A 25,309-nucleotide genomic window follows, 5' to 3' on the forward strand; every position below is an offset into this window, starting at 1 on the left:
CAGGGAGTCAGATCCATTGTTATTGGTATTACTGACTAGAATATATTATTATTATTGCTCATAGTGACAAACCCAAAGATAATTATCCTTGACTTTTCTGGCCACATCTTTATTGTTTTCGCTCAGTCTGCAGCTGTCATAATGTCATCTCCAGAGACTGAATATTGAACTTATATTCATCATGTAAAAAAGTAACTCAATACATGAATGCAATGTTGCTCCATGTCAGCTGGTTGTGGGAATTGGCAAATGTTTGCTCACAAGTTTTGCATTTCAACTTCAAGGGTAATAAATGTCAATGTTGTGTTTAGCGGCTTGGACCAGTAATAAAGCAACTTTTGTTTTGTCATAGAACTTGTATTAGCTCACACTGTGTGGCAGATAAGAGCATGAATTGGCCTTTGTATTGTGTTTATATTTCCTTTATTTATATCTGCAGCAGACTGACTTGTTATCCTGCTTGCGTTTACATTTGTAGTTTCTTTTTTTCCCTCTCACTGGAATTTTCCGTTTTATTGGACACTGACAAAAGCTCAGGTGATTTCCGCATGAGTGACTTTGGGAGGAGGGTGGTCAAAGTTCCTGGTCCAAAGTCAACAAACAGTCACAGTCTTAAGATGAAGGATCCTATCAGCACTTGCTCTGTGAGTATTTCTTTGAAAAATCCATTTCTTCTTCTTCCATTATACTTCTGGAAGGCATTGTGGTAAAATATAAGACTTGAATGTGCATTTGATTAAGTAACAAACTAACTTTGTATGGGATTGAACTCAGTGGATTCAGGCCATTATTGCTTCACAGAGCCTGATTATATGTCTTTCAGTATAACCAACTCTATCAAAATGTGAAACAATTTTCAAAAACCGGGGAATACTTCTGCAAAGAACTTATGACCGTTTTTCAGCAAAGGTAGGCTCAGTCAGTTGTGGCTTTCAGACTAACTTTTAATGACGACAGGAGTTACTGTTTGACTCAGTTACTGTCTCTCGCTGCAACCTCTTCCTGTTTTAGGGCTGAGCTGGAACTTACTTATGCCAAAGGACTTCAAAAACTAGCTGGCAAACTCATCAGGGCCTCCAAAGGAATGTCAAATAAGTAAGAAACACAATGCTGAGTTTTGAATCGGCTCTGTCCTTTGTATGTTTTGTGTTTAACTTGACCTCTTCCTGCCTAGAGGTGTACAGAAATAATAGCATCATGGCAAATAACATGCGGCTAGCAAGTTAGATGTGATCAAAACACAGGCAGTTTGCGGGCTAAAAAGCCCACAGCTCTAACCTTTTCATGCTGGCTCCCCACTCAGTTCCACCTACAGTGCCTGGTGTCATGTGTCAGATGAGATGTACTCAAGAGCAGATGCCCACAGGTAGTTTTCAACCCGAGTTCACCTCATAACTGTGCCTGTCCACAGATTAAAGCACCGACTTGGAGTTAAATATGGTGTGTTGTTCTCATTTCAGGTCGTTAGGAAATGCATTTCAGCAGGAAGCAATCCTGGAAATACGACAAGTCTTAGACGAGCATAATAAGAGGAAGAGGCCTGTATGGAATGATTTCTTTATCTTTGTATCAGTGTAGTTGTCTGTTCAAGCTTCCCGCCATAATGTGTCTCTGACCTTTTCTGTGCTTTAATAGCTTGACAGTACCATTGAAAGAACCGGAAAAATTGTTACGGGTAATTGGAGCGAGCAACTCAAGGTAAAGAAAAAAAGAAAAAAAACATGAAGCAGAAATATGAATCAGCTAGCAATGTGTTATCCTCGTGCTGATCCATAAATGCTTAATTCATAAAGTTTATTTCACAGTCAACTATAGTGAAACTGTTGATGTATAATACATACCTGCATAATGCATAACAATGCAAGCATAATTTCTTCCGAGGTTGATTATGCATCATGTGTTGAAACAGTTACAAGCTCTAAAACTGTTGCTATGAAACACCACGGTGTGAATGTGTTATAATGCATTATGTAACTGTTACAGATGAGGGATTTGTAGAAAGCTTTCCTGTTATTGATGTAAAACAACATATGTGTCTATTTCTCCTTTGAATTTACAAGTATCTAAAATATCTGCAATAATTCAATAAATAGAATGAATGGAATAAAAGACTTACAGAAAGGTAAATGAATAGACATGGATCATAAAAATGCTGCCATTTAATGGACTTACTACAGAAAGATGTAGTTTACACCGACTCAAATTCAAATCTGACAGTTTCAAGTTCCTTTGAAGAGACCCACCCTACTTCCCTCACACATGGCATAGAAAAGCTGAATATAATGACATTTAGAATTTCCCTATATGATTTGTTATATTACTGCTATGTTAATGTGGATTATTGGGTTTCTTCGTCTAAAACAGATAAAGAAGAAATTGCTTGGACTAACACAAGAGCATGAGGCTCTGTTCAACTTTGTTGAGAACAACAGGCAAATGTGCACAGAAAAAGAAAAACAAAAGGTGCAGTATATGGTGACCAATTTGTATTTATATTTATTAAAAGCTGCTGAGAAATTTGCTAAATGTTTGTCCTGCTCTTGACTGCAGATGCTGAACAGGCTGACTAAGTCTGCAGAGATGCAGGCGCGGGTGGACGAGGAGTACTTTAATGTCAACATGGAAGGTCATCAGATGAGACTCAAGTGGGAAAACACACTGAAAAACTGCTACCAGGTGCGGAAAAACTGCTCCTGATTCTCACACTGTAGGCTTTTAGTTGTGCTCCTTATCCAGAGAGCCGTTTGTGAGTGAACAGGTAGGTTCAGAGTCTTGCTCAATGAGACCTCATTTGTAATAAGAGCTGAATCAGTGAGCTTCTGGTTGCAATACATGCTCTATATAATAAGCAGTCGGTCAGTTTACCACACAAGTACGCTGTTTGGAGCAACAAATTACAACCGTCTATCCAGGGATTTCTGCAACTCATTCCATGCTGTTTTCTCTGAGATGCACACATTTTATAAGCGTGCAGCAAAGAATTGTTATTTTTGGTTTCTGTACAAAATGTCCAGTCATTATGATCTTATTTTCTTCATTATTTTTACAAGGCTTAGTGGTGCTACTTTTGCTGTTTCAGATCACACAGGAGCTGGAGAAACAGCGAATTGAAGTTCTTTGCAACCTTTTGAGTAGATACAACCTCCACATGTCCAGCTTAGGGCAGACACTCCAACATGTAAGACATCCAGACCTCCATCCTGCACAATATTCACTAAATCATTGTTGGGTGTTGTAACTTATTTCTGCCACTTCCAGGGGCAAAGACAGATAGAACAGACCGTCCAACGGGTGGACATGGATAAAGATATACAAACTCTGGCGAAGGAAAACAGCATCACGGCTGAAGATCACAAGGCTGAGTTTTTGATGGCTGATTATTTTGTAAGTCTAAAATGTTTCGCTCCGACACTGCAGGCCACAGATTTACCCAGTCAGCTCGGCAGGGGGTGTCTTTTTGATTGAGGCCCAGTTTGCAAGCCACAGAAATATAGATGTATTTATCATTTTCCGAAAAGGGATACATGCCGTATAGTTGTCAGGTTGTTCTCAGGTCTCACTTGAAAATGTGATTTTATGAATGTGCAAAGCAGTAGTGACAATAGCAAGTTTGTAACATGCTATTGTCACTACTTTTCTATTGTCAATAGCATGTTATTGTTTGTAATGCTATTGTCCCGGAAATGCTCACAGTCCAAAAGACCTTGTAGCTTTGGCTCAATGGAAATATTTAGACCATCCCAGTTACTGATGCATGATCTGTGTCCTGGATGCATCAGGAGGAGGACAGCAAATCACTGATGGCCAAAGACCGAAGAAAAGAGGCCATAAAACTCAAGCTGCAGCGTCTGGAGGACTGTATTACAAAAACAAAGAAAGACCGTGAAGGCAAGTACAGCACATTATTTATTCATAAATAATGCATTAAAATTACACAATATGTGGAATAAAAGTGGTGTTTCAGTAAAGCTCAGTGACGCATAATGGCCAGTACTACGTGAGGTCATTAATTTTGTTTCTAAGTCACCTTCAACATTGTCGTTGCAGGAATTGAAAAACTGATGAGAACATATTCTGAAAATCCATCTTTTTCAAACCAAAAGAACCTTGAGGACACTGAACTGCAGATTGATGAGGTAAGCAGTGTACAGTGTGTAGAGTGGATGGGTATTTACTTTGAATTAATCATAAATCAGATTTTCTGAAGTCTTCACTAATGCCATCTTGTTACTTGTAGAGTACTCTAAAACTGGATCTCCTTGAAGCTACTTGCTACAAACTCTCTTTATCCATGTCTGAATTAGAGGGGAAAGCCAAGACCTTTCACCGATTTAGTGAAAGCATTGTGAAATGGAAAGATAAGGTAAGACTACATGTATCATTTTCAAGACATGAAGTATGTTCTGGAGTAGTGGTAGCTTAGGCGTAACGGCGTGTAGCCTTTAAGAGCATTTATTGGCACCAATAGAATAGAATAGTATAGAAGTTTTCTTCAGTGAATTTATTTTTTCTTTAGTGTATAATTACCTGAAAATAAGAACTGTTGTGTTTTCGTCACCTTAGAATTAGCGGTTTATGTCCACATATAAGGCGACTGGTCCTCTTCAGGAGCCGTCCGCCGTGTCTAGATAAGGACATTCACGTCAGCCACCGTCTCCTACATGCTTGGCACGTGGGAGAAATTTATTTTTGTTACAATAAGATCTGCAACCTTATTGGGAATAGTACACACACTGTACCTTTAACATATTTCAGAGGTGCATTATCAATAAAGCTTTAAAAGTAGAGCAATTAAAACCACAGTGACATACTTGATGGGAATAATGGAGCGATGATGTAAGAAAGAGTATTTGGCTTTTCCTGGATGAAAAAACAAAAGGATAGTGTGAATGCTTTTCATACTGTATTAATCAGCAAGAATTGCTGAATTTAAGAACCACTGTGTGTGTTACTTTGATTATATTTTAAGTTACAGGTGTATTAGACTGTGAATCCCGAGCCTTTTAGTCAAATGAGCTCAAGTTCCCCTCAAGACCAGCTAACAGTGTTTTAAGTCTTTAAAAGTCAAATCTAATACTTTTACAACATGGATATGGTTCCTATTTTGTATACAAGACATAGTATTCCTGGGATTTTAGTATGTTTGCATTCATACTACAACCACGGGTTGTTGAAGCTTGATGCTGTATACTAGTCAATACCCACCATCACCAAATTACCTCAAAGGGCTTTTTCAATCTGTGCAGCATACAACAACCTCCACCTTCAGACCCTTGTTCATATAAGATAAAGTATGTGCAGATGAACCTCTAGTTAGGCATCACGTTTTTTGGATTTCATGCAACACAAACTATGCTTCTGTCCAAGGACTGCGAGCACAGCGTTGTTCAACTGACTCGCCCAGTCAAACTCAGAAGGACCCCATTCAGATCCCGACAATCACTGAGAGCGTCCATCATTTACAAAGGGCCGGTTCAGTTTGGGACTCAGCTCAAGTCTGAGGAGGCTTTACCGAGTGCCAGCGACCAGGTGCCTTCACCAGCTGGCACTCGTGAAACAGCAGCCGCAGAGTGTGGCAGTACTGTTAATGGGCACTTGCCTTGCAATGATGACAAAGAACAAGGTAATACTTTACCAGAGTTATACAAATATTTATTTAAATTCAGCACATTTAGAATTTCATCATGACATTAAAGCAATGAAAACTATCAACATTTAACAGCTCAAGTAACACCGGAGCTGTGCCGTATAGGACAATGCAAGGCCCTGTACAATTTCACACCAGAACAGGACGATGAGCTGACCTTGAAAGAAGGTAAGTGGCAACTCAAATGCAGATTATCTATAACAGTAGAGTTTATCAATAATCTAATAAAATGACTGGATTTTTGTGTCACAGGAGATCTTCTGGACATTTACGGAAAGGAAGAGAATGGTTGGTGGTTCGGCAAACTGAACGGGAAGAAAGGCCATTTCCCTTCAACCTATGTTGAGGAGCTGCCTCTGTTGAGCAGCGTCAAATCCTCTGATACCTGACATAATTTATCTACAACTAAATTATAGAACTCACCCTAAATCAAAAAGATTCCGATTTGCAGAGTCAAAGAATGAACAGCAACCACTGTAAGCATCATGCAAACTACAACTACAAATTCTGTTTGTACTGACTGATGATATTCCTGGCTTTAAAATGTTAATAAAAACCAAAGCATTGACTTTTATCAAACATTTTCTTCTGCTGCAAGTTGGGATTTGATTTTCTCACTGCCCTCTCAAAAATTACTTTGTAATGCAGTTAGAACTCATACGGTATGAGTCTTTAAAAAAAAAAAAAATGTATTCATTATATATGCCACATTGTGTATGGATGAACTCAACTATAGTAAGTGGTTAATATGAATTTAATAGATTAATATGATTTACACAGGTAAAAACAAAGCCCAGCTAAATAAACTGTAACTTAATGACATGAGAAAATAAATAAACCATTTTACCTATTATGTGAATGATTAATTCATATTATTCACGTTTACTTCTGAAGAACATCTACAGTAAGCTAGCTTTAGAGACCCCAGAACACATGTTGTCTCCAGGCCCAGCTCTTCGTTTCAAACCATGCCAATTAGCAGTATCCACTAAACTGTAATTGGACCATGCGCAATAATGAAACAGGACATTTCTGCAGAAACTCGTGTTTATGCATGAATTCAATTGGATTTATTTATTCTTTTAAGCATTTTATGTTATCCCCCCTCCAATTTGCTGAGGACCCCCTGGTAGCACCCATTTTGAAAATCACTACACTAGTCCACATTGCAGCAAGAACTTCATTGCATGGCATTTTATCTTCTCATTCTTTCAATTTCAGCAGCGAGCCTGAGAGATAAACTCCTTCCTGACGTTTGCCAGGAATGCTGCCAAGTTATTGGTCTCCTGAAGCAGGCTTTCCAAGACTGGCAAACACTCAAGCGCGGGGTCACTGGACACAACTGTAGAAATGGAAAACTTATTTATAGAAACAATTTACAACTTGTGAAGGACCGTCAGTGGCACTGCCATGATTACTTTATAATGAAATAATTTATATTTAAAATATATCATATATAGTTTCATTTCTAAATAATTTCCTAAGACAGCTGGGTAATGTAGTTTTACACGTCAGTCAGTGCAACAGTGTGGCACATGTATATGTTTGTATTAGCTGTTGAACAATAGTGGTGCTCTATGACAGAGACATTTGAGGATGTATGAGGATTTAGCTACACAGGCAATTGTTGTGAGTGTGATCAGTTCATTGTTAGTTTGTATTTTCTTATGGCATTTGTGACAATAAGACAAATACAGAATATTGTCCGCAACATCTTTTCAATGAAGTCATAGTTTCATTCAACTGCATTAAATTATGCCATTACATTATAGTTTTTTGATATACAGTATGTGTGTGTCACTTACTCTGGTATGATCCGTCTTCTTTAATCCCCATTGTGACAACATAGGCGCTGTCCTGATCTGAGGGGTTGATATTCCGGAAAACAAACTGCAGCTTTTCACCTTTATAAGGAAAACAAACACATTCTGTAAATTCTGACAAATTACAATTGTTGTTATGTGTATTAATTGCTATTAATTAATTACTTTATATTTAGAAAAAAAAAAAATAATAATAGAAACAGTCCTCTAGAAAGATACCGAATACAGATACGCATGTTTGGCATACCTTTAACCAATTGTGTTTTGCCAAGGATTGTTCGCATCTCCATCCCTAAATGATCTTGAAAGACCCCTCTGGCTTTCTGGAGATTCCTCAGTCTGTCTTTGTTTGCTTTATTTTGAGAATGTATTACTGAAAAGAGAGAGAAAAGCAAGGGCAAGGGTCAGTTTCTAAAGCAACGTATGTTATAGTCACAAATAAATGTGTGATCTCCATCATTCATTTTATTTTGAAATATAAACTTGCACTCTTTTCTCTTAGCTTGTTCTTCTTGAAGTTTCTCTATCTTCTGGACGATGTCGTCTTTCTGCATCTCCTTCTGCTGAATCTCAGATATCATTTCAGAAATAGCATGCCGTTTCCCTTTCAATGACGCATTTGTTTTTATCAAGTCTGGGGGATAAACATTGAATTAGCCAAAATACACTTTTGCATCTACAATGAAGCTGCATTACAACATGTTGTTCCAAACACGTACGGGCCATTAGTGCGTAACTGATGAGGAGGAATTATTCAGCACATTTGCAGTTTTAATGCAACCAAAAAAATAGGGCCAATATCAATAACTTCAACAATTTTGTTAACATAAAAAACACACTGATGGCAAACATGTAAGGCACACATGCAATGCATAAACTCACCTCTTTTGAATGTCTGTATCGTCTCAAACAGCATCTCATCATTCTTACATTTCTTTAAACATGTATCTGCACAAAAGGAAAACACTTCTTGATGACAAACTGAACTGTATCTGCATTATATATTGTATGAAGTAAAAGTGCAAACATTACTGCCTATATTTTATTTTAATATAGACCCCAGGAACAAGGCAACAACTAATGGGGATTTTAATAAACAATGTCTTAAACATACCATGTGCAGACTTCAGAAACTGTCTGTGGGACTGGCACAAGTCTGTAGTCATGTCAATCAACTCCTCATATGTTTGAAGCTGTTTATTGTGAATCTCCTCCATAGCGCGAGTAAATCTGTCACTCATGTTTGGATCGGTAATGGACGCCATGATGTTCACAATCTGCAAAAAAAAAAACACAGCACAGTACTAATCATGTACAAGTAAAAAAACAACAACAAAAAAACATTACTCACAGCTTGCATTGCACTTTTTGAAAAATATATATTATATTACTTGTACTTTGAGGTTAAAGGTGAGAAATAAAAACAAAGGGGGCAGTGTTTCAGGCAATGCAGCAGGCGTGTAAATACTATGATGTTAAGACTAAGGCAACCCAATGATAAAGGTAAACAGTACGGCTTAAACCAGTACTGATATACACACACACACACACACACACACACACACACACACACACATACATATATACACACATATATATACACATACACACACATATATATACACACATATATATATATATATACACACATATATACATATATATACATACACACATATATACATATATACACATATATATACATACACACATATATACACATATATACAAATACACACATATATACACATATATACAAATACACACATATATATATATATACATACACACATATATATACATACACACATATATACATACACACATATATACAAATACACATATATATCGTTATATCTTAAAACAAACATAACAACATTGCAGCAACTGAGATGCAACGGTCACAACCAGCAGTGAAAACTGTTGACAGATTGGAAAAGTAGTTGGTCTGATAAAAAACGGCGCTACGCTAACGACAAGCCACACTCACGTAATGTTACGGCACGGATTGCCGAGCTCACTTACAAACGGAGCTAACATTAATCATCAATGATAACCACAACCATTTTGGAGTAGCTGTTAGTTAACCTAGCTTAACCCGTGTCATCGAACTGGCAACGTTAGCAGGTTAAAGCGCTGCGGAACTTTAGCGTTTAACGTTAACTACGCAGTAAATTAAAAGAAAGGATTTACAAATTGACATTGGATTAGCTAACAGTTAGTTAATGTAAATGTGGATGGCATCGCGGTACTTACATGAATTATTTGAGCAGTCGTTGATCTTTATGAGTTACGTCTTCCTACTGAAGCAGTCGTTATTTTCAAAAATCCGCGGTCCGCAGACAGGAGGCGGGGGACTGAACACCGGAAGTAACGTTCACGTATTCTTCTTCTTTTATGGTTTTTAATGGTAGTTGGCATGAAGAATGTTGCATTAGCGCCATCTAGCGATAATATTTTTAAACTGTAATTTCCATTCACAAAATAAAATAATCTTAATACTGGATCAAATAAATGGTTGATGAATAAACTAGGTGTGTATTGAAGTATGTGCTTGCATTTCTCATATGCAATGTGTGTTTATGTATAATCTTAAATCCCTGATGGTAATGTAGTGCTTCTGTGTAAATGTCATAGGCCAGGATGAACACCCAGACAGTATGTGCCAGTCCTCTTTGTTCCCCTCGTGACCCTGTATTTCAAAGCTATAAATTGTAGGTAATGCCCTCAGGAATTACCTACAATTTCAAGAATGCAGACTTACAGAAAGTGTGCATAAAGAGCTCAAAATGAGAAGGGCTGTGAGAGAGCCCTCAAGCACAGTAACAGTGGGGCAGCCCTAAACTCTCACAGAAAATGGATCTCCAACTCCAATGAATGTGGACATTGGAATTAGGATGTAGGTGTACGATGCATGCCAAATAACTCGTTCTCAAACATATCTGATGTTTAGGGAAAAGTGTTTTGAAACACGATGCAAAGTTAGAGTTCCTAATTTAATCCATCTACCCTAACTTCATGAAGCAGCAGTTGTCTGATGCCACACATTTCATTTTTAGTTTATGGTAAACTATAACTAAAAGGCAACATAAAGTGTATTTGTCTGCATTTATTTAGAATAGGCTACACACTTTCATAAAGTAAAACTAAAATCTGTTCTATATCTAAATTGATGTAAAAATATGTTGCCATGTTATTATGTAGCTGTTACGATAAACCTTCTCTGAAAGCTATCTTCTCTGGACAAAAGTTATTTGGAAAAACTGAGATAATTCCGTCCTCTGGGTTCTCAGGATCCTGAGTATAAGAAGTGGATATAGTGTGATGTCACCCATTCGTTTGTGGACTGACGTTTCAAGGTTTTGAGTTTGACATTATGTCGATCGTCATCATGTGGTTTTGCAACCAGAAATGACACGAGAAGGTGGAGCTAAGTAGGTCTACAACCGAACGCTAAATAAAGAAAATGTTATACTTAATTTCCATGAACTGAAAACACACTTTTAAAGGGTTTGATGTGTTGCTACCTCGTTCTATTGCTATCTCACTCTAGAAATGACTGCCACAATACGATAAAAACAAATAAAAACTTAAATTAGGAAGAAAAATGAATTAAAAATACGGCAATGGAAATAGACTTCTTTGATTACAAGGCTCGTAAAAAGATGATAAAGCATGAATGAATGTATGAATGTTGCACTGCACTATTGCATGTCATTTATTTTTTCTTCTGCCTACAAATCAGCTAAATAATACTTTTTACAATTTAGTGTTTTCTATTTCGTAATTTGAACAATTAATGCGGCTACATTAAGATAAGACGTTGATGTTATTTCCCTGCAAAACATTTAAATACAGCCAAGGGCACCTTGAAGTTCCCACAACTTTTATCTTTTTTGAGATTTTATACCACCTTGTGGTGAAACTGAGGAAGTTTGAGTGGGCCCAAACTACCCAACATCAAGTTTAAAATACTGAAGCCTACAGACTTTCAGAATACATATTTTGAATAGGTAACTGACATTAAATAACTACCCTTTTTAAATGGGAAGAAAACATGATAGATCCACTGGGTATGCTTAAACTGTGGATGCAGATGGACTGTTTGTTTCAGTATTGTGGAAAGCCCATGTCACTTCACTGAGAAAGAAATATGAATGAAGCTGAAGGAATCCAGGGGGTAACGTGGGGCACCGTCTCTTCTAGTGTACGATGGCTAACATGTAACAACTGTCAAAGCAATGGTCTGTAAAACAGCTCAACAGCTTTTGTAGTCAACAACATGGAGGTCTCTTTTGACTTGGGAACACATTATTTTACAGTTGTTGCCATGGCTCTGTTGAATGATTTCTGACACCAGGTTGAGATATAAAGCTATCTGCGGTGTAGAAGGGGTTCATGTTGCTGAAGAAGAAGATGTGTCACTCAGGCACACAGAAAGGGACCCGGGATGGATTTGGTCTACAGCAGTGAGGTGCTAGTTACAGTAAACAACTTCTCCAGAACCACGACTTTCTCAACTTCATGTCAACTCTGGGAGACACTAGAAATATGTTCTGTTTATTTCCCTCTCTGGTTACATCTCATATCACCTAGGTGCCCACATTATGACTGAAATGTAACCAAAGAGTCCCATCATCTACTACGCTGACATCAAAGGGAGCCGCCATTCTTCTTTGAACAAACATTGGAATCCGTCGTCTTGCACACGCCTGATCCACGCCTGTATTGGCCAGTAGCTCCTCACAGGGCGCTCATTGGTCTGCGCTTCGTTTGCAGGACACAAAACGCATTATTTGAAGTCTGACAAGATGGATTTTTGTGCAATATCTGATCCCTTCATGATTTGACCGTAATCCAGATGAAGGTAAAAAGACACAACGACCAAACCGCCAAATTTGAACAAATTGGTGATTGTTGGAACAATGGAAAGACTAACAGATGGTTTTATATTATTTATTTATTTTTGTTTGTCCAGTTTGAATGCAGTGTGTTTACAGTGTGTTTAGTGAAGTCTGGTGGCTTTGAGGTCAAAAGGTTAGAATAGTTTTTCAAATACCTGTTGATTTTATTCATTTTTCAATAGGTCCACATTTCTCATGCATTGATATACATTGATTGTCAAGACTGAAAATGTTGTCTTTTAAAGCCATTTTAAAAGGACACACGCGCACACTTCATCCTATGCTTGTCATAGTCTATGTATCTGCAGACGTCTAGCTGATAGGAGCGCCTGTTGTGACCAGTTTATAATAGGCGCCCCTCTTGGCCATGAGATTATCATGACTGTCTTGCTCGATGACAGCTCCATTAGACATTACAGCTATGATGTCAGCATTCTGGATTGTAGACAGCCGGTGAGCGATGGTAATGCAGGTCCGTCCCTTTCTCGCCTCATCCAGAGCAGTCTGGACAGTCTGAAGGGACAAGAGCTTCGTCAGGAACCCTCATTCAAGTATGTGGAGATTTATACCATAAAAAGATACACTTAACCAAAGGAATACCTCTCTTTGTGTTCATGTATAGTGGCGTTTGGAAATGAATTACCTGTTCACTCTCGGTGTCCAGGGCAGAGGTAGCTTCATCAAGTAGCAGGATCTTGGGGTTTCTGACGATGGCCCGGGCAATGGCGATGCGTTGTTTTTCTCCTCTCGACAGCTGGGAGCCCTGGGCACCAACCTGGGTCTCATATTTCTTAAAATTCAGAAATGTATTGAGAAGGAGAGTAAGCGAAAGGTCAACAATGCTGCAAATCAGTTCAGAGGGATCTATTGGCAGAAATGGAATATATTAATTATTGTTTTCATTTGTGTACACCTGAAACTAAGAGTCTCTTAGTTAAGAGGCCTGTTGCCTCGGTCCTGCTGACCCGGTACTGTGTATATGTGCTTGTGTGTTGTTTGCAGGTCCTTGGCTCAGAGGAGCATACGTGCTATCACCCTAATGTGAAACACCTGGTCAGTGTTCCTAATCTGCCTAATGCTGTGTTCATGCGACGCGAATTTGCGGCGCCGCGTCCACCGCCGAAGTTTACTCGCGCGAGTAGAAAGAGGGTGTTCACACCAAACGCGAATTTGCGGCGCGGCTTAGCTCTGTTGCTTCACTCTGTGAGAGACAAGCGACGAAGCTTTCATTTCCGTTATCGACCATGGAATAAATAACCACTAGTTCTGCTTTATATTTGTTGTGGAAGTCCCAAACATGTCGGAACATGAAACGCCCTCGTATTTGGGTTCATACATCATCCGTAGCCGCACACAGCTCGGTGAATTTCACCGACTCCTCCAGGAACAGCGTCTCGCGTATCTCCGTAAAACGATACCGATTATGCCATCCACCATGGAAATAACCACCAGTTCTGCTTTATACTTTTTGTGTAAACTCCACATATGTCGGAACATCAAACTCCATGGTGTCTGGGTTTATAATATTATCCGTAGTCCCACAACAGCGTCTCAATGAAGCCGCTACCAGCGCTGGTTCAGGCGGAGCAGCAGCAGTTTCATTCAAAACGGGGAGACGGCGGTAGTGACGGGCGGAGCTTCTCAACGATGATTCTCAACGCTGATTGGCTGCCGCAACTTTGCGTCACGCGATTTCTCCGCCAGAGTTGGGATAATTCAACTCACGCGAATTCGCGCCGCGTCCTTCGCTTTGTTCGCCCCAGGTCAAACGTTCTGTTCGCGCCGCCTCCAACGCGTCTATCTCGCCGCACATTCGCGCCGCAGCGCGTCTGTGGATTGACTTTACATGTAAACTGGTCGCGCCGCAAATTCGCGTCGCGTCCGGTGTGAACACGGCATAACCCTGCCTGCCCAGACGCCAGACAGTATCAAACTAATAACCAGGATTAGCAATGTCCATTATGTAATGTTTTATGCGTTTCCACTCACATCTGGCAGCGTCATCACAAAGTCATGAAGGTAGGCTTTCTTAGCGGCCGTAACAATCGCTTCCATGCTGACACTGCAAGCGTTATCTCCATACTGAATATTCTCCGCTATGCTGCAGTCAAACAACACTGGCTCCTGGGACACTATGCCAATCTGAGATCGTAGGAAGGGCACGTTGACTGTATGAGATGCGCGACCATCAATCATCTGAAAATAAAGAGATGACATAATTAAGACTTTGGCATTGATTAAACTAATTTTGTGATCAGTGAAATTAATGTTTAAAAATCAGTTTCCATACCACTCTCCCTTCATCAGGGTCATAGAACCTTTCCAACAGTTGAATACTTGTGCTCTTCCCACAGCCGCTGTTCCCAACAAACGCCAAAGTCTGACCAGGCTTCACAGACACAACTAGGCCGTTCAACACCTGGACATCTGGCCGAGTTGGATAGGTGAAGTTGCAATTGAGAAACTGTATTTCACCTCTGAAGTCATCCTAAAGATGGATAACGAAGCTGAATCATTCAAAAGTAACATCGCGGCAGAATGACATCCCATTGGGTATTATTCCGTCTTATTTATAAAATTCACCAACCCATTTCTCTCCATCTGCGTGGCTCATACTGATTTTAGGAACTCGGTCCAACAGTTGGAAAAGTCGAGCGGCAGCAATTTTGGCTTTGGCATAATCTGGAGTGAAGGAGGAAGCTTTGCCCAGTGCTGTCCCACTGGTTACTACAGCTGTAATCACCCTGGAGGAACACCGTACAAGCACTGGGTTGATGTTTGGCAATCACAACACAATAGATTTCTATATAGGATCTGGAAGAGACAGACTTTCTCATTGAAAGAAACACCAACCTGAAAACCACCAAGTATTGCAACCCCTCAGACACAACCAGATAGCCTCCGTATCTAAACGAAGCAGCATACGCCATGAAGAGGACGCACTGGGAAAAACTGAAACAAAGCCCGTAGATGTTGGCTCTCTTCTTTTCAGATTTAAATGGAAGAAGAAGTTTCTGCTCATACGATTCCACAAATGAGCGCTCCTTGGCCAAGCCTGCAATTGTCCTGATGTTGGAAAGAGCCTCACTGGATACCTGCGGGAGAACATTAAGATTGTATACGCCTTAAGTTTCTCAGAGAACTGCATATCAATAGACCTACAGACCAAATGCTCTGTGGAGCTTACCCGACCTGCTGCTTCCATGGCTTTTTTATCGTCATTTGCAAAGCCCGTCAGCATTTTAGATTGGAACGCGCCAGCCAGCCCGATGAGTGGCAGGAAGCACAGAATGACCAAAGTTAACTTCCAACTAAAGTACAAAGCAATGATGAAAGATGCTCCAATGTTGGTCAATGAGTTCACGATCATGCCAATCTGAGATCCTGTTGCCTGAAAAAGCAATACCAGCCCCAAAATAATGTTGTAATTACTGTACAATACCAAACCATACTGTGAAAGGAGCATTTACTTACCCCCTGCACCATTGATGCATCAGTGGCCAGTCTAGTGGTCAGAGCTCCAGGGCTGTTTCTGTGGTCATCAAACCAACCTATCTCCTGTCTCAGCATGGCCTGGAAGCCTAGTTTCCTTAGACGGCGGGTCAGCAGCTCTCCAGACTTGGCAAAAGCATATCCCTTAAACATTAAATCAGAGTCAGTCTACATGTATATATTATATACAATTGCCAATGAGATATGTACTCTAAATGTCTTAATTATTCTGCAAATTGTGATGCAAACCTGTAAAAACTGGAAGAAGAAACTAGTCACGGCCACAATGCAAAACAGAATACATATCCCGTTGATCTCTTTCCTCTGTTCGTTTAAGTCGCTAATAGCAAACGTCTGCAAATATAAAGATCACACAAGTCATTTTAACTTCAGCAAACTACGTCAGCTTGTAAAACTGAATATATCAAATATACAATCCTACCCCAAGAATTTGGCTGAACAGAATAGCATAGACAGGGTTGACGGTGCCATTGAAAGCAGCTCCCAGCGAGCCCAGCAGCATGTAGGGCCATTCTGGTTGGTTGTACTTGAGGATACGTAGTACTGGGGCAGGTTCTACATGTTCGTCTGCATCGTCCTCACATGTCTGTCAAACAATATGCATTGGAGCTATTCATTTCCACAAGATGGTTAGAAATAAAGTATATGTACTACACAGCATTACACAAGAGAACCTCAGTACATTTTCTGTTGAGAACTGCTTGTCCGAAAAGATCAAGAGGCTGTCCGATAATGGGCCATTTGACAATTGGCTCTGAGATCGCAGTCGAACAGAGCCCCTAGAGGAGTAATAGTGAGAACATCAGATTATTTTTATATTGTATTTTTTCTTATTTTATCTTTTTGAGCTGGATTTACTTTACCTTTTACTGGATGTGCGGCTCCTTGCTTTTCGATCAAAGCTTTCTTCGAGAACTTCACTGATCGCATCTGGAAGGAGAATCAATACAGTTTTAATACAAATATTGAAGCTTCTGTTGCCCTTTAACAGAGACAGGAATAACCTTCCTAAGATTGCCCGCTAACTCCTGCCAACTGTCAAAGCAAATGTGCTGTTTGAAACAATAAGGGTGGACCCTTATTAGGAATGTGTGGGTACAGGGAGACGGAATTAAAGGGTCCTGCCTGCGTCCCTTGAACATGAAATTGAATACAAGATTTATTTTAAACCTATAGTATTTAGCTTTTTTCTCAGCATTCTTCCCAATTAAGTCTGACCTAGTAAGGCCATGCTTAGAAGTCTGCACAGCCTTACTAAGCTTCCTTGTGCTTTGTTTACACACATGCCTTTTAGTGCATGTGTGTGCATGTGAGCGTTCCCACTGGCTATCTCATGGCTAGCACTGCATTGCTCTCATACAGCTGACAATGCCATCCAATCGACGGGGTCAACACAGACGCCCTTCTCCGATTCCCTCTCAGGTTTACACTGTTAACTCTGTCAGAACTATTGCCGTTTGAACGATTCATGCCGTTAGCGTCGTTAACTCTGAGCTGCCAGCTCACCATGTTGAGAGCCGTGTGGAGGCAATAGATATGCTTTTAATTTTGTAATTGAACACCGTTGAGTCATTATAAGCAACAATAACAACTGCTCTGTCTCTCCAGCAAACTGTATATATTTAAGTTTTGGACTGTATGCTGGACATAAGACATTTTAAGTTACCTTGGACTCAGTGATAGACATATGTCACTGTTATCTGCAATTGTATACATAGAAAGATCCAAAATGAATAATCAACAGATACATCTCTAATGAGTAGCAGTTGCAAGCAACCCTACTGTAATGATTAGCAGCCCTAAATACATCTTACCTTTAGTTGTGTTGGATGTGCCTTGATTCTGCAGGGTGACCAGAGTGAAGAAGACACCTTTCTTTTCCATGAGCTCAATTTGTGTTCCCTTCTCCACGGCCTGTCCATGCTCAAATCCAATAATGACATCTGCATTTTTAATTGTGGAAAGACGATGGGCTATAGAAATTGTTGTCCTGCCCATGCACACCTGCACAAATACCAGTTATTAGGGTAATTCCCCAAAACAGGATGTGTTGCTGAAATGAATGGTCAAAGTGCACTCAATTATGTAGTCTATGGACAGAGTGTGGCTCACCTTTTTCAGCGCCTTCTGGACAATAGCTTCACTCTCATTGTCTAATGCAGATGTGGCCATATCTAGCAGCAGGATCCCGGGGTTTCGGATCAGAGCTCGAGCGATAGCAATCCTCTGCTTCTGTCCTCCACTCAACTGTCCTCCACCTTCTCCCACCAGAGTATCAAATTTCTGGTGTAAAAGTAGCAACATGTTAATTTTCAGCAACCCAATTTCACATATTTGACTGAAACTGTATGCACTGTGATTATTCTGTATTATATTTAAATATGCAAGCGTACCTGTGGCAGATCCATGATGAAATTATAAGCATTAGCTTCTTTTGTCGCCTGGATGATGTCTTCCATAGTTACTCCAGGTCGACCAAACTGGATGTTCTCCGCAATGGTTGTAGAAAACAGAATTGGCTCCTGCTCTACAATACCAATGAGAGATCGAAGCCAGTGGATGTTTAAAGTACGAATGTCATGGCCGTCCAGGGTCACCTGAGAACGGGAATTATATACGTGATATTACACTGAAGCCTTCAAACTTTCCAGTGGTGTCATGCGTGTCTGCAGTTGCTCAGATTGTTACCATTCCTTCCTTTGGGTCATAAAACCTTTGAATGAGCTGGATCGTGGTGCTCTTTCCAGACCCGCTTGGTCCCACAAAAGCAGTGGTTTCTCCTGCTTTGATCTGCATGCTCAGATCATTTAAAATCTAAAAAAGGTAGTTTGCTCTTTATGAGTCCAATTTTGAGAAGTGGGAAATGGACACAAAGAAATGTGTGTTGATGAAATGTACCTTGACTTCAGGCCGGGATGGGTAGTTGAAAGTGACATTATGGAACTCAATGTCACCTTTCACCCTTTCTAATTTGTGACCTTCTTTTGAGAAACAATCAATTTCTGGTTCCTGTGAGCATAACCGGACAGATTCAGATCATTCTACATTGAATATTCTCTCTCTTCAAATGTTCCGTTTCAAATCTGTATTGTATCTGCATTAAAGTCTTAAGTAGCATTTTGGATTTTACCCGGTCAATTGTGTCAAAGATGTTTTTTGCTGCAGCACGACCAGAAGCGAAGGCCTCCAGGCAGGGCGATGCCTGGCCCAGGCTCATGGCTGCCAAGAGTACTCCAAAGAACACCTGGAAAAAACACAGCAACCTCATGGTGAAACAAAGGCCACTGACTTGCAAACACTTGTATTATTAGGATAGAGTATCAGAAGTTGAATCAATTCATTTTCACATACCTGAATAAGAGTACCAGGAGACAGCTCCTTTGTGTCTATGACCAATTTAGATCCATACCAAAAGGCCAAAGCGAAACAAAGGAAAATGATGCACCACAGGTATCCTTGAAAAATGCCTACGATCGTGCCCTTTTTCACACCCCAGATTTGAGCTTCTGCAAGGTTTCTGTCATATCTGCACAAATTTAACATTTCATTTTCATTTAGAATCATGGGTTTATGTCTCTTCGTCATTTACAAAGCAGAATAACCTCTTGTGATCTTAGAAAATACCTTTCAGCTTCTTTTTCCTCCCCACCAAACGCTGCAACTGTCCTGATGGATGACAGGACCTCATCAGCCACTGACCCTGCTTTTGCATAGGACATTAGCTCCCGTCCCGTCAGCCTGGCTACAGCCTTCAGCAACGAGAATTACACAAAAACATGTAAAAAGGTACAATTCGAAGATCTCCAATTCCTTTTCTTTCTGTCACCTATGCCAATAAGCAGTAACTGCAGGGGAGAGCCAACCGTCTTAACTTTGCTGGGAAAGTCACCACAGACACTCAGTTCTTAAGGCTTTCAACAGTGGGCCATAGGTTCAATCACCATTGTGTCACCTCATTCGGCGATAGATAGGGACTTAATAAACATTGGTATTATAATCTTCAAGATTACAATTTTTTTTGTGACATTCCCCACACACACACCGTAGCAATGTCCTCTTTTCCAGTACTACGAAATCATTGTTTGATTCACAACTTTACCATAGCCATTAGTCCAGCAGCTACGCCAATCAGCGGGCTCACTGCTATGACCACCAAAGTCAGCTTCCATCCACCAATGAATCCAACCATGAAGCCAAACACGAACGTAGAGATCCTCTCAATGAAGATAGACACCTGGTCAGCGATGGCATTGTTGATCTTGTTGATATCACTGTAGCAGGAACAGAAAGGCTTTTCTGTATGAAACATTCTCCCAGCTATGCATTGATAGGATCCTGATCTTTAAGAGCTCCAACTCACTCTGACATCCTTGTGTTCAGTTCCCCAACAGTGATGCAGTCAAACCATCCAATCTCCATTTGCATTATTTTTCTGAAATAAGTCTTTCTCATTCTATCAGTTTGTCGTGAAGCTGCTAACATCCAGAAGAGAATCTACAGTGAACAATCAAAGTTGTACAAAGTTATTCCTGTGAGTGATATGCAACATTGTCATAAACCATCATTTCTAAATATGGTTTTAAGATTGAAGCCGAATATAGCAAGCATAAATACGTACCTGAAAATAACTAACAAACATGACTCCTAATCCAATCCCAATATAGTAATATGCAAACATGGTCATCTCTGCTTCAATATCCACCCTGCAGAAAGAATAAATGAGTAACAGCCGCTTTTCAACAGTAACAACAATCACATAAACAGTTATCAACTTACCCACAGTACACAGAGCTGTTTTCAGCCGTTTCATAAATGGAGTCATTTTTCCAATAGATGGTGTTGTTGTTGCATATCTTATTTTCATCTTTTAGTGCTTGGACCTCAATCTCATAAGCCACAAACGTGTTTGTCATCCTGCTGTACACCAGAAGCATGAGAGGTGGCGCTGCACCGTGTATGAAGGCACACAAACCTCCTACTACCATCATCAAGGTGTCTGTACCAGTGGCAAAGCGAAACTGCAAAAACAAATGTGTGGAGTATTAGCTGTCAAGTGCATGATTATTATAAGAAAGTTCAAATTCCAAACTCATTCAGTAAATATGTTCTGTGTAATGGATAACATGACATTTTAAAAGCTTATAGTATGTTTTTATGTAAAATATGAATATTTTAACTTAAAAAGGCTGTCAAACTAAATGGAGAAAGAAACAAGAAGAAAGTAGCATGGAATAGAAATACTCAAGGAGCTCAACATTGAAGCTGTGAATATCTTCATTTGCAACAGGCTAACAAGCCACACAGTAGTTATCCATTTGAAAGGTATACACTCCCCATTTTGGGGATAGCTCTAGCTCCTACACTGTGTCAAAGCACTTATTTTAGGTACCCTTGAACAAAAACATCATATAAATGTTACTTTCCACCATTGTTTGAGAACAATATGAGCAAAAACAGTATTTACCAGCTGAAAGTATCCAACACTCAGCATCTTTTCTTTTTTCTCCTCATCTCTGAAACACGTGTAGATTTAAGTAACAATAACCATAAGGACTGCAGACAGCATATTCTGAAACATATAGTATATTGTGGGAGATGTCATTCAATACAAACTTACCCATTCTCTGTGTCTGCTAGGAAAAGAGGTAAAGCTAAATTATATAGGTTGCCCTTTATTACTTGTTGTTTTAATATACAACTTTATTATTGTGCTGTTCTTTTCCAATGAAAATAGATCACTTACCTTTTTTATCTACATCCATTGTAAATGTTTTTGATTTTGTCATGTTTGCTGTCCAGACTCAGGCAGGTGTTCTCACTATAACAAATAGTTTAATTACAATATATATATTAGAATTTTATTTATATATTAGAATTTTTACATAGGGATTTTATATATAGTGATTTGGATGTTGATCAATTGGATTGTGCAGTCAAGAAAAGTAATTTTTCAGATTAATTCAGTCCATGTCTACAATGTTTAAAGACAACACAAATCCACAATGCATAATTGTCCTCCTATCTGTAGTGCTATTTATCAATTAATTAATTAATTAAGTCAATTAAATTGTTTTGGTGAGAATTGTCCAGTTTGAGAGAATGCGCTGTGGGACTATGGTACTCTGCTTAAATGCAAATTTAAACTGTCCCTTTAAAAAAAAAAATACATTGTTCCTAAATAAATTTACAACTTGACAAAAACTTGGAATATTAGAACATGTTCATTTTTTCTAATGGTCAAGTCATTGTTACCATCGACTGTGTACTGATTAAACAGAAAGGCAAACATGACAGATGGCAGAACATGAGACAACATGAGTTGATTGGATAATACAAGGTTTTGCACATGTGACATTCAATTACTGTACATAAACAAAAACCGGAAAATCCTGGTTGAACATGAACACAATGTAGCACTTCATGGAAGAAAAGCTAAACGTACCTGGACTTCTCACTGAACGTCTCTTCAGAAATCAGCCAGCACCACTGAGGCTCATCAAGAGTAAATTCCTATCTCAACTATTTTCAGGTAACCTATGGCCCTTTCCCATTATCTACTCCTTCATTGGACTGATTAGGGGTATTGGTATTATGACAGTTACAACACTAAAACCAAGTAAAGGTCCATTGACCTGCCTTAGTCGCCTCATTGCATCTTCAAAAACAAAACAGTAGAATTTTACGAAATAAACATCCCTTGGTAAACGTATGTTTGTTTATCATAATAAGTGACAGTAAAACAAGTTAAATGACTAAGGTCATTAGTTAGTCAAAAATAACAACAATAAGTCAAAATAACCAAGAAAGTTGTTAGCAAATCTGTTAACATGTTGTAATTATTTCACCTTTTTAATTTCAGAAGGTTTCGAGAATTATTTGATCTTTCACTCATTTTGTCTGTGTCCATAACTGTAAAACTACCTAACTGTGAGGAACTTCCTTATTTCACAGTTAAGTATTAGTACATAAAGTATGAATACATAAAATATGTTTACTAAAAGTAAAATGGAAACAATTTGACTAATCAGATGTTCGGGGGGTTAATGCCCGCTGGGACATGAAGAGGTCCTGGGTTCGGAATTTGCTCCTTCTTTACAGCCGGTTATCATTCACAACAAAGGTAATTGATAATAGAAAGGAGGCGGATCTAGTCAAAGACACTGATAAAAACACCAACTTCCTGTTTTTTGTCTCACAGAGCTGACAGTTGATATATCCTTCAGTTAGAAGCTGGAGGAGAGGTAGTGTCGCTTGTTCAGTAGAACAAGAATGTTGCATCTCTAAGTTTAAGTTAGTAAGTTTTGTTTAGACTTTAGGGCAATTATGTTAGACTTATAGTTATTATAATTTGGCACTTTGGTTTAATTTTGTTACCCATCTTAATTATTGTAAATATTTTTGGTGAATAAAATCCCCACCTTTGAATTTTCCCCATCTTTACTTGCCCTCCCAGCTCTTTGCGTACCCTTGTCCCTCACACCTTTGGATCACTGTTTTGTCATGTGTTTGTTTAGATCCTGTATGTTGCATTAAAGGAATTTGTTATTTGTGGAAAAACACTCTTTTGTCTTGTCAAGCATTATGTGAGAAGATTGGAATCTTATCTGTTACGGTAAATATGAAGCCACATCAAGCAATCGGTTAATTGGCTTAGTTTAGCATAAAGACTGGAAACGGGGAAACAGCTGGTCCGGCTTTCTCCAAAGGGAACAAACACCAGCAGCTCTAAAGCGCACAAATTAACACATCATTTCTTGTTTGTATATCTGTACAAAAAAAAGTGTGAAGTGGGTTTCACGGGTGGTTATCTACCTGACTATTTCCTCTAGTCTCCTACACCTGGCAACCTCACGATGACAGCAAGATATCAAAAAAGTTACTCAAATAAATTTAACAAGAAAAATAACATAGCAAAGACCCTGAAACTCTAATCTAACTATATCTATGAGTGTATAAAGCACTGCCAGGAGTTTCAGTTTCACCTGTGTGTGTGTGTGTGTGTGTGTGTGTGTGTGTGTGTGTGTGGCTGGCTGGTACAGACGGAGCTGTGAGGGTTGCTATTGCCTGACTACTGCAGCCTTTAGTTATTTTGACTTGTAGAAAATGTCCCTTTTCTTGAACCATTAGTGCCACTGTGCCACTGTCTCTGCGTCTCCCTTAAGGAGGATGCTTCTCACTGAAAAGCATAGTCAAGCGGCTATGAGGTGCACTAATCGGAGGTGGTGAAGTTAGCAGTCGTGCGGATAACAAGCCATATAAGGGTGAGATGTGTGCCTGATCAGAAGTGTTCTTGGTATGTTTGTGTTTTAACCTCGCAGCACACGGCCTCTTCCTCACTCTTTGTCTCATCCGGAGACCAGGTTCCCAAACAGGTTTCTGTCTCTGTAAAACAGCCTGAGGGTAAACAATCAGCAGAGCCATAACATAGCTGTGGCCAGATGCACTGCAGACTTTGGAGTCTTCAACTATTATGACATATTCTCATTCAATTGCAACTTTATTCTCGTAATATTTCACAGCAGGAAAACACAAAAATGTTGCTCAACAGGAGAATACATATTTGTATATATTGTCACTTGACGCCTGCATTTCAGATTTTCCTCATTTTGGTTTGAAAAGACAGCAATCATTAGTATCATTAGTAGGCATGTGGTTTACTATTAATGGACATTAAACTATTCATTCGCTATTCAGTTGCTGAATCTTACACTTATTGATCTGTAAGACGTTATTTCAAAGTTTGTTCTGACTTTTGTTGCTCAGTATGCCAACCCAGTAACCCAGCACATAGAGGCCAGCCACAGCAGAGAGAGTCAATATGGGAAACCTTGTTGAGTCAGGATGATTTCATATCTAACTTGGTGAATTGGGCAGGAGACCCCAGGCGGATGGACGGCCAGAACAGGTGTGAACCCTCCTGTAGGACGAAGATGGTCTCGGCAGCCCTCGTCCACGAAGATGAAACTCCTCTTGAGCTTGACCCGAGGACTTGAGGTCAGAAACAGCGGCTGGTGCAACCAGCGAGACTGGTCTCACGGCAGGAACAGGAGTTGCAGGCACTGGGGAGGAGCAGGTGTCAGCCAGACTGCCAACTGGGAATCAGAAACAGGTGTGACGGGAAGGGCTCTGGCATGGTGTTAACATGCCCCTCCCCCCCCCCCCTCAAAAAAAAAAAAAAAACACTGTAATTATTTCAACACAGCTTGTGAGTCTGGAGGAAGCTTCAAGGACCTCCCAGGGCGAGGCCGGTACCCAGGAAGGGATTTGGGGTGACGTCACCCACAGGTGTCCGAATAGGCAAAGCTCAAACTGGGTGCCTGCTGAGTGTCCCCCATGCTGTTCTTTGTGATCTGCTTTTGATAACTAATACTAATGTAATGACGAATGTAATAGTATATCTATCCACCTATAGATAGATACTA

The 25,309-nt window shown here is 39.6% G+C and overlaps 3 protein-coding genes across 3 annotated transcripts; 1 reads left to right on the forward strand and 2 right to left on the reverse strand.

Moving 5' to 3' along the window:
• Window positions 1–548: 548 nt before the first annotated feature.
• nostrin (nitric oxide synthase trafficking) lies at window positions 549–6,386 on the forward strand (the record flags this gene model as incomplete). The annotated part of the gene is made up of 16 exons (XM_079231378.1): window positions 549–644; window positions 824–909; window positions 1,012–1,095; window positions 1,304–1,366; window positions 1,461–1,542; window positions 1,636–1,698; window positions 2,365–2,463; window positions 2,551–2,676; window positions 3,080–3,178; window positions 3,259–3,384; window positions 3,780–3,888; window positions 4,048–4,136; window positions 4,238–4,363; window positions 5,368–5,623; window positions 5,723–5,815; window positions 5,900–6,386. The coding sequence occupies 16 exons, from the start codon at window positions 549–551 to the stop codon at window positions 6,034–6,036; spliced, it is 1,734 nt and encodes a 577-aa protein (XP_079087504.1). The 3' UTR covers window positions 6,037–6,386.
• On the reverse strand, window positions 6,044–9,802 carry spc25 (SPC25 component of NDC80 kinetochore complex). Its single transcript, XM_079231379.1, is given in 8 exon segments — window positions 6,044–6,989; window positions 7,453–7,551; window positions 7,718–7,843; window positions 7,960–7,961; window positions 7,963–8,104; window positions 8,353–8,418; window positions 8,585–8,747; window positions 9,727–9,802. Coding segments are annotated over 7 exon segments (711 nt in total). The 5' UTR covers window positions 8,736–8,747; window positions 9,727–9,802; the 3' UTR covers window positions 6,044–6,864.
• A 2,884-nt stretch (window positions 9,803–12,686) lies between these two features.
• Window positions 12,687–25,222, reverse strand: abcb11a (ATP-binding cassette, sub-family B (MDR/TAP), member 11a; the record flags this gene model as incomplete). Its single annotated transcript, XM_079230605.1, has 28 exons — window positions 12,687–12,887; window positions 13,018–13,164; window positions 14,364–14,570; window positions 14,665–14,862; window positions 14,962–15,118; window positions 15,228–15,469; window positions 15,562–15,765; window positions 15,849–16,010; window positions 16,116–16,220; window positions 16,309–16,473; window positions 16,570–16,666; window positions 16,751–16,817; window positions 17,702–17,891; window positions 18,000–18,170; window positions 18,281–18,484; window positions 18,576–18,701; window positions 18,786–18,896; window positions 19,018–19,131; window positions 19,239–19,413; window positions 19,512–19,636; window positions 19,987–20,158; window positions 20,248–20,381; window positions 20,506–20,590; window positions 20,664–20,905; window positions 21,352–21,400; window positions 21,505–21,520; window positions 24,746–24,979; window positions 25,171–25,222. 28 exons carry the CDS (start codon window positions 25,220–25,222, stop codon window positions 12,687–12,689), a joined length of 4,152 nt encoding a protein of 1,383 aa, XP_079086731.1.
• Window positions 25,223–25,309: the final 87 nt, after the last annotated feature.

This window comes from Taurulus bubalis (assembly GCF_910589615.1).
Source record: "Taurulus bubalis genome assembly, chromosome: 15".
Taxonomy (NCBI): Eukaryota; Metazoa; Chordata; class Actinopteri; order Perciformes; family Cottidae; genus Taurulus; species Taurulus bubalis.